This window comes from Quercus robur, chromosome 1, assembly GCF_932294415.1.
Source record: "Quercus robur chromosome 1, dhQueRobu3.1, whole genome shotgun sequence".
Lineage (NCBI taxonomy): Eukaryota > Viridiplantae > Streptophyta > Magnoliopsida > Fagales > Fagaceae > Quercus > Quercus robur.
This window is the reverse complement of record NC_065534.1, coordinates 36,640,083-36,649,840: the sequence shown is the minus strand read 5'-3', so window position 1 is coordinate 36,649,840 and position 9,758 is coordinate 36,640,083. Positions and strand designations below refer to the sequence as shown.

The window sequence follows — 9,758 nt, the reverse complement described above, 5'->3', positions numbered from 1 at the left end:
TACTTTGTTAAAAAAAAAAAAAAAAAATTATTTTATGGTTTTTCATCTATTTTTTAAAAAGTAATTTTCGTACATAAACCACGAAACTCTTTTTAGCCCTTTTTTATTAGATAAAAAAGCTTGCAATAATTAAAATTATTCTTTTGAATGTAACCTATCTTTCTTTTATATTTCTCTATTGTTTAGTCATATATATTTTGTTTTGTTTCAATAAATTCTAAGTAGTGAATCATCTGATCTTTAATATTTTATGGTCTTTCAGAAGTTTTAATATTTGAATTTTTGAGTAATTTTTTTGCAGTATCTGAAATTGTTTGACAAATTTTTTGTAAGACATTGCACGTTCAAGCAAAAGCTTATTCATAAAATTGTAACAAAAATTGAAGTCATGAACAAGCAAATCATGCAATTGTGTAGTTTCTTAATCAATTTAACATTTTATAAAATTATTTTAGTCTACTTCACAAATAGGTAGGTTTTCGTGCATAGCATGGGTTAGCGACTAATTAGTAATATATACATCATTCAATGGGTACAGGAGTTCATGTCGCAACCAGAAACAAAACAAAGCAATCCTGGTTGAAGATTGGAGTCCTTGATACATATTTAATGGCTTTACCTTTTGTTTTATATATACTTTTTTTTTTCTAAGCAAGTGTAAGTAAAGGGATTCCACCTCGGAACTAAATCTGAAATTTAGGAATGGATATCATTAAACCATAAGACACTAGTTTGTTTTATAGATCTTGTTTTGTTAGCACGATACCTTATCTGTAAAGAAAGCCCTTTCCTTCCTGCTTCCCAGTCAAAAAAGAAAGAAAAAAAAAAATAAAAGAAAAAGAAAAAGAAAAATTAAAGCCTATAAGATTCAAGAAAGGCATGAAACTAAAATATTAAGACAATCTTTGTTTTATAGATTTTGTCATATCCCTTTTCCTACCAAAAAAATCACTGGAAAATAATTAAGGACCCCCCCTCCCTATTTGAGATCTGGTTATTAATGGTGATCAGCAGAGAGGAAATTATTGGAATCGGATGTGGTGGTTGTTGGTAGCTTTTATTTGGCATTAAGCATCGATCTCCATGTCCATGATATACATCCACTATATATCAACTCTCACAGAATTAAGCAGCAGTATACGAGATCTAAAAAGCACTACTTGATCTTTTTCATACTAGAATGATAAGGTAAAAATGGGCATTTGTCCCTTTCGCCCAAAACAAGTAACAAAATACTCATGTTTTGAAACTATCTAGCAAAATGCCCTTATTTTGAAACTCGATTTTTAAAAAATCGAGTTACTTGCAAAATGTTACATAGAACTCGAGTTCCATGTAATTTTTTTTTTAAAAGTTTTTTGCCTATAACACGATTTTCTAAAAATAGAGTTTTTTTTTTTTAATTTATTTATTGAAACTCGATTTTTAGAAAATTGAGTTTAAAATATGGGCATATGGCTAAATAGTTTTAGAATAGGAGCATTTTGCTACTTGTTTTGGGTGAAAGGGACAAATACCCATTTTGGCCAGAATATAATCTTGGTAATTAATTGAGTAGCTCCTATATCACCAACTTAGTAGGTTGACATGACATACATAGACATGTATATATGCACACATGAACATGTCCTAACAATTACTACAATTAATGTCCCTCCAAAAATAGTTGATATAAAATTGTCTTCTTTTTTGTTGTTCTTTTTGTTGTTCGATCGGGAATATTTCATAGCGCCAAAGAAGTTATATAAATAAGGCAAAACCTCAATCAGTCAAGCCCAACTCAGTATACAAATTATGATATTAATATATATAGAGTACATGATTGAAGAGAGTAGAGAGCTTTGACAAACACTTGTGTTAAGCACATGCATCCCGCCATGGTGTTTGGGTAAAGTTAGGCCAAGCAGAAAATGACGGATTTTCACGTGAAGTGAAGAAAGTGATTATAAATATCAGTTATCAATTATCAAGCTACTCCCATCACCCATGTCTCCAAGTGCGGCTTGATGCATTTGGGGGCCTAAGGCGAAAATTGATTATCTTGTTTCATATATAAATTTAGTATTAATCAACATGAACCATGTAGAATTTTTTTTAAAGACAAAACTTGTTTCATTTGTTGATGTGGTAGATTGATAGTAGTGAGTAAAAGAATGATGCCAGTGGTGGATCTAGTTGAAAATTAGTAAAAGTTTGTTAACTTGACTATTGTGAAAAATGTTATGAATTTTTTTGTGAATTGCTTTCTTTCTTTTCTTTTTTCTTTTAGAAGTGCTACATTCAGAATATTTTTCATGACAAATCTTAAGTGTTAAGTTGCTTCTTGTTTTCTAGTTGAACCTACCACTAAAATTATTTTTTTGCTGTCAATAACAACCTTTAACAGTCTGCTATTAAGATTTTTTGTAAAAATGTTGTAAAAAATGTTGTGAACATACCATTTCTTTCTCTTTTTATTTGTTTTTCATTTGATAAGAAAATATTATTTTATTTATTGGTTAATATTTTTGTTTAATTAATACTATTGGTTAAAATTTAGGGACTTTTTTTTCACTTCGAGCCTTAGGCAGCCGCATCAATGGCTTATACCATTGAGCCAGCCCTGCATCTCTCTCTCTCTCTCTCTCTCTCTCTCTCTCTCTCTCTCTCTCTCTCTCTCTCTCTCTCTCTCTCTCTCTCTCTCTCTCTCTCTCTCTCTCTCTCTCTCTCTCTCTCTCTCTCTCTCTCTCCAAACCCCCAATAATATGGACTGAGAATTCTTAATTTTCCAAATTTGAAATGCATTCCACTTCCCAGTATTATGGTTTTTGCAACATGAGAGGCGAATTTCAATTTAGTATGAAAATTTCCAATCAAACTTTATACAATCTTAATTATATAATATAAAAAAATGATATCTAAATAAAACTCATAACGTTATGAAAGCTACTTATAAAAATAAAATAAAATTAAGAAGTTCAAAAGAAATTGGATTTATAAAAAAAAAAAAATTAGAATTTTCATATGATGTTGGTTTACTCATTCTCATAAAGCGTGAATTTTATATAATTTTTAAGTAAACACATACATTTATATGTGTGTGTGAAATTTGGCCCCCAATCAATTTTTTTATTTAAAATATTGAAAATGTGTTTTTATACTTCTACTTATACAAAGAACATATTCTTTTTAATACAAATTGAAGAGAGAGAGAGAAACTTTTTTTTTTTTTTAATTTTTATTTTGTTTTCAGATAAACAGATAGTAGGAGAGGGAGAGATGGCATTCAAACTATAAATGCGAGGCACTACAAAGAATATTAATAATGAGTTATAACAGTATCACTTGAACCCTAATACTGTAACCATTAGAGCTAATAACTTATAACACCATTCAGTGTTCAGTACAAAAATAAAATAAAGCAACTTTTCCAATATAAAAAAGAGAAGAAAAGTAACTTACAACACCATGCAGTCCTCATGACACAAAAATTAAAAGCAAAATACCAAGATAAAATTGATTTCAAGATAAGGACTAAGAATCATGTACAATCCTATTACGTGGCCACTTATAAGACTATTTATTCAGCTTATATATTTAAACAAGTGACATGACTTACTAAGTAAATACGTGACTAAAAATACATGTGCATAGCTTTATCAATTGCCAATTTGTCACATGGTAGATTAGTGAAATATTTTTTTTCAAACTCATTTGAAGGTAAACTATTTTCCTAAGATATCATTGCAGGGAAGGGGGAATTGGGCTGTAAGATTCTTTAGACTGACTCTGATGAATGTTGGGGAACTGGGCCGTAGTTCCATTGCATAAACAGAGTTGGACTCAATATGGGCCTAAATGGAAAGGGATATACTGAATCTGGGCTTACTTGGACTCAACATAGTTCTTAATGTGTTTAAGCCCACTGGATTCCTATCCGATATCCCTGAAAACAAACCACAAAACTTAATTGTGTACATATATGTAAATAAATGTATGCTTATATAAACACGATATGGCCTCATTAACCAAAAACGAAAAAAGGCATAATAGTAGATCGTTTTTGAAGAAGCGAAATAGCTGTAGCATCGTGTATTCGTGTTAAGAAGCTTTTACATGATTTCAAAAAGTAGCATTTTCTGACTCAAAAAAAAAAAAAAAAATGTAGCATTTTCTTAGATATTGTTCTAGATATCACCTTTAATATTTTGGGGGTTCTAATACTTTGGAGTTTGGACGTTAAAATGTAAACTATTAAATATTTATCGACCACATTAATAACACGCAGGAAAGCTTTCTTTTTCTTAATCTACTTGGCCCCTAAGATATGATCAAAATTAAGGGCTCAGCTTTATTTTAATAAAATTTGAGCTCAAAGTTTGTAAATTTTGACTTCATAATTTATTACTAAGTAGTAAGTACAAATGGTGGTGGGTCTCCCTTATTTGAAAATTACTTAGTCATCTTAACATGCAACTTATGTACTTGGTATGTTCATGACATCTAAAGTTTAAATCTTCCCTTCCTATTGTAACTATCAAATTATAAGAATAAAAAAAAAAAAAAAAAACAAATAACTCATGCACAACCTTTAAAGTGTGGGAAAAATTGTAGGCAAGTATTCCCAACCATAATTATCTGAACCTTAACAAGAATTGACTCGGATGGTCATTGGTTCCCAGTAGGATGGATTCAATCCTTAGGTCAATGGTTAGTTGTTGAGAATATTTATTAAATACTAGTAATAATTACAAATATATGTACAATTAAATGAAATAAATATAAAAAATAACATGTTTAAATAAAGAAGTTTTTGAGTTCAAAAGTAATACAATTGGTACTACCATGCACTTTTGGTGTAATGGTCATTCCATAATTACAAAGTTCTTGTCGGACATAGGGGGTAAGGGATGGGGTTCAAGTTTTCAGGAGGGAGCTTCACATACATACAATTAGATTAGGCTAGAGTATAATTTCTATTTTGTATATAAAAATAAATAAATAATACCATTGGTCAATAAATTTTTTGGATATAAGTTCAAATAATCATGGTTAAAAAAACATAACTTTTTAAAGGATCTATTCAATCCGGAAAGCGAGTTGATTTTCTCTTTAGGATTCTTCTAAAACCATCACTTGATGGGTTGTAAGTTCAAATCATCTTGGCAACCATCATAATTTTTTGAAGGATCATTTTAATTTGATTTAACCAATATGGCTTTTTTATTATATAAATATTTTTCTTAAAAACATCCACCCATTTGATTGGTTTCTTTTCCATAAAATTATTGTTTGTTTGATTTTATTAGAATATCAACTAGTATATAATTCTAACAGTTTAACCATAGGTTTGGCCTGAATAAAATAATATATGAGTTATGATCAAAGAGGCAACAAATTGCTTTTAACATTTTGAGTGAAAGTGTATTGTTTGCTTAACTAATATTTTTTTTTGGTGTTTTTAACGAAGATGTCTAGAATTGAAATCTTCTCTTCTTTAATTATCAAATTATTAAGCTAAGAATCTTATGGTGCAACTAGTTGACACCTATGTTCATGACATCAAAAATTTAAATATCTAATTCTTGTTATAACTATTGAATTATTTAAAAAAAACTATAAGATGGTTAAAAAAATAAAAAAATAAAAAGCTTCATGCATAGTTGTAGCTAGGGAGAGTTTATATTATATTATATTATATTATATTATATTATATATACAGGACTATAATATTTATTTTCCCTTTTTCAATAAAATTTCTTGAGATGAAAGGAGATGGAGGAAAAAAAAAAAAGACTTTTGTGCACTGCCTCTTGATTAAGCAGGTAAAGGTAGCATCTAATTGGCCCTTACTAATTCATTGCCATTCACCTTAAACCATGTCATTCCGGAAAAATATAAATAAGTGAATATTAGTCAAAATAACGGTTGTGTACTTATGTTCGTTGGTACTTTAAAAGCTTAAAAATATGAGTTAAATAAATAATTATTGCAATTTACTCAGTTATCTCTTTGATTCTAATATATTGACCCGGCCACTCCCTTGAGTCAACATACAAATTTGGCTGCCAAGAGGGGGTATGTGGTTCAAAACCTGGGGGTAGGGGTGGGGTAGATTTAGGATAATTTTTTAAACATTATAAAAAAAAAGTTCAGATAATAAATGTTTTTAGGGTATTTATTAATGGGTCATTTTAGAAAATTTTTGATATCATTTTCATAAGAAATATAAAAAGTAGTAAGAAAAAACAGTTTTTTTTTATTTTTTTATTTTTAATTTCCTATATCAATGTCCTTAAGCTATCTATTAATTTTTTCTTAAAAAAAAAAACAAAAACAAATTAAGCTGTTTAAACCTATGTATCCTTCTTGTTTCCAAAAAAGAAAAATGTTTAAACCCACGTGTAAGATTAATGGGGAAGAAAATTGAGGGAGCTTGCTTATCCCAAATTTCATCACCCTAATAAATTACAATTAATTTTCATAAATAAAAATAGCTGCCACGTTTTCTTTTTGTTTTATGTTGTAAAAAAATTCATTCTAGTCTAGTATTATGGCATTGATATGTCAAAATCATCCTTCACTCATAAGTGGCAAAACAGTTTTAAAAAAGGCCATACTAGTCATTTCAAATTCAGGTGCCAAAATTAACAATAATCGGACTTTGTGAGTGCCCAATTCGTCGCCTTTGAGTTAATATAATCCCAATTTCTCACCATTTGAAATTTTCATTAAAAAAATATTAATAATTGAATTAACAATAATTATGGATTTAATAACACCCCACTAATCTCTCCCCATTCTTTCCACTTTTGTCTTAGGGAGGAAGCTCAGGAGTTACACTCAAGTTTGATTCTCAGCCGTTGGATATACCCCATCATCAACGGTTATTATAGCATGTGGCTCAATACAAGGCTTACTATAAGCTTCTTGTCTAGCTCTAGTTATGGAGTTTCCTACGAGCTAAGAGAAAGACCCACAAAACTTTCCTAAACTTCAAGCCTATAATACACCTTTCTCTTCTAGTTTTCTATCTCTTTCAAGCTTCTCTCATGGCAGAAGGAGGAGAAGCTAGTAGTGTTAATGGTGGAGGTGTTTGTGGGCATGCAAATTCACAAAATAACCCTCCCATTTGTCGGTTTGGTCCACCCTTAACAGCCATAGACAGGTTCTTGTATGGTCAGAACCATTTCTCTCACCAACAGACTCACACCAATATCGCAAGGAACAAAGATGTACTTGTTTTGGACAACGGTTTGTGCAATTTTCCTCCACCTAGGGTTGCAATTGGTGGTGGAGTTTCATGGCCGAGTGTTCAAGAGGTTAACTTTGTTGACGAGTTTTTTGTGGATCGAGAGCCTCTCAACTGGACGTATGAGAGAAACGCTAACATGGGTTTCAATGAAGAATCGAAAGTTGAAGTGAAGAGTTCGAAAGGCTTGGGAAAGAAAGCTAAAAAAGCCAATTCTGCAACTTTAATCAAGGGCCAATGGACAGATGAAGAAGACAGGTCAAATAAAAATTTTGATATATATATATATATGTTTTGATTTTACTTAAAATTTTTACAAGTAAATACATGTTTGTTTCTTGTTTCTTTACACTGAAATACTTTAGGGTTTTTTTTTTTTTTTTTTCTTGGTTTGAAGGAAATTGATTAAGTTGGTAAAGCAATATGGAGTGAGGAAATGGGCACAGATAGCTGAGAAGTTGGTTGGAAGAGCTGGCAAGCAGTGTCGCGAGAGATGGCATAATCATTTGCGCCCTGATATCAAGGTTAATTTCCTCTCCTTATTCAGTTTATTGGGGTTTGCATATTTAGTTTATCTTTCATTCATGTTGTGATTAACAAATAGTAGTTATTTTGGAACTTAAGGTCTTAATTTTATGGTAATCTAAGAACTGAAAACCTGTCTTAGATTCTCAGATTTAACATAAATAATGTCTAGTTCGACAAGAAAAAACCATAGATTGCGTTGTAATCTACACTAAATTCCGATTGTGAAGGATCTATGTAAGAAATCTGTTTGATTATCTTTTTAGATCTTTCTTTTATTATCTGGCAAGTAAAATTTTAACCAGAAAATAATCAAAATCCTAAGGTTTAGATTTATATGGTAACGTCCTGACATGCAATTAAAGCTCATATAAGATCGTGTTCCGTATACATACTCTTTCCAAATTTGTTTATTTTTATCATTTTATTTTCTTCTTAATAAAAGAAAAATCAGTGTGTGAAAAATACTTAACATTTAACGACTGTATATATTTTGTTGTTCATATATCAGTAATCTTACATGCATAGGTCCTAGTGTTGGATTGCACCTTCACGTTTTTTCTACTACTTTAGTCTAGTCTTCACTTTTCATGTGATTTTGGATCTGGACAATGCATTGTCATCGTTAGAAAATGTCATGCCTTTATATGGAAATTAAGTGACATTGGCTTTTCAATTATAGTTATTTTTTTAATAAAAAAATTTTATTTTATTTTTAGAATAAACATGATTAGCTTGTTTCTCTTTAGATTAGACAATGATAAGCTCAATGCCCATTGTTCTGGTTGGTGAATTTATTTCAGAAGGATGGCTGGAGTGAAGAAGAGGAGAGGATATTAGTTGAAGCTCATACAAAGGTTGGGAACAGATGGGCAGAGATCGCTAAGTGCATTCCAGGAAGAACTGAAAATTCAATAAAGAACCATTGGAATGCCACCAAAAGAAGGCAGAATTCAAGGAGAAAGAACAAACAGTCAGATAGGCAAAAGGGAAAGCCTCACTCATCTGTGCTTCAAGACTACATCAAAAGCAAGAATATGAGTAACACTTCCATGATCACCACCACACCCACCCAAAGCACCACCACAACAGCCAACACCTCCAGTTCTACCCTCTCTGAAGACCCATCAAACCATTTGAACTATTACATTCCTGAACCTTCCGAGTCCACCACTGATGACTCTTCAACATTGATTTCCCAAACATATGATGATGAACTACTCTTCATGCAAAACTTTTTTGCAAACCAACTAAATCAGCCACATGTTGACAACAACAACAATAAGGTCATGGCTCACATTGATCATCATAAGGCGCCTTCAACACCGAAGCCCTATGATTTCTTTCAAAACAATGGTGATCATCTGCTCACTGGTAATGTTACAGAATGTGGCTTTGCTTCTTTGACTTCAAACTCAAGCTTGCAATTAAATAACAACTTCCAAGTAAAAGAGAGTAGCACTCCCACTAGCCACTTGTATTCTGACCTCTACCTCTCTTACCTGTTAAACGGCTCAGCCAATTCATTGCCTCCCAATGATTACAGCAGCTACTACAACAACATCAACGCGGACTTCCAGGCAGATCAAGCTTACTCCTCAAATGGAAAGAAAGAGATGGATTTGATAGAGTTGGTCTCTTCTGCTCAGTTTCTCACAGGGCAGTAACAGTAGCTAGCTTCTTCCATTCCTAACTTAGGGGTTACATAAGCTAATACTGTTTGTTTTAATCTCAATGACTCTAAAGAACTGTCCTGTTCCTCAGTTGTAGGTAGGAATTTATGAGTCATCTTAGAAATGTGACTTAAAGAGACATAATTTGTTGTTGGGTGCGGAGGGTTTCTGGGCTTTATGTGATCGGGGATGGTGTTACTGCATGCATGCGTTGGAAGTTTGTGAACAAATGGTGATTGTGTTTTGTTTTCTAGTTTAACTATGCAATAATTTTCCAGGGAATTCTTGCTTCCTTTTCTTTTCTTTTCTGTCACGTCTTCTTTTTCTTA

General features: G+C 31.5%; 1 protein-coding gene across 1 annotated transcript; it reads left to right on the top strand.

The window, feature by feature from the left end:
* Positions 1 to 7,031: 7,031 nt before the first annotated feature.
* Positions 7,032 to 9,423, top strand: LOC126706226 (transcription factor MYB64-like). Its single transcript, XM_050405597.1, has 3 exons — positions 7,032 to 7,489; positions 7,629 to 7,755; positions 8,560 to 9,423. Exons 1-3 carry the CDS (start codon positions 7,032 to 7,034, stop codon positions 9,421 to 9,423), a joined length of 1,449 nt encoding a protein of 482 aa, XP_050261554.1.
* Positions 9,424 to 9,758: the final 335 nt, after the last annotated feature.

What these genes read in the sequence shown, in the direction of transcription:
- LOC126706226 (XM_050405597.1), top strand. Translation starts at nt 7,032, where the DNA reads ATGGCAGAAGGAGGAGAAGCTAGTAGTGTTAATGGTGGAGGTGTTTGT. An exon ending in TGGACAGATGAAGAAGACAG is followed by an intron (nt 7,490 to 7,628) that starts GTCAAATAAAAA and finishes CTTGGTTTGAAG; the next exon opens with GAAATTGATTAAGTTGGTAA. An exon ending in ATTTGCGCCCTGATATCAAG is followed by an intron (nt 7,756 to 8,559) that starts GTTAATTTCCTC and finishes AATTTATTTCAG; the next exon opens with AAGGATGGCTGGAGTGAAGA.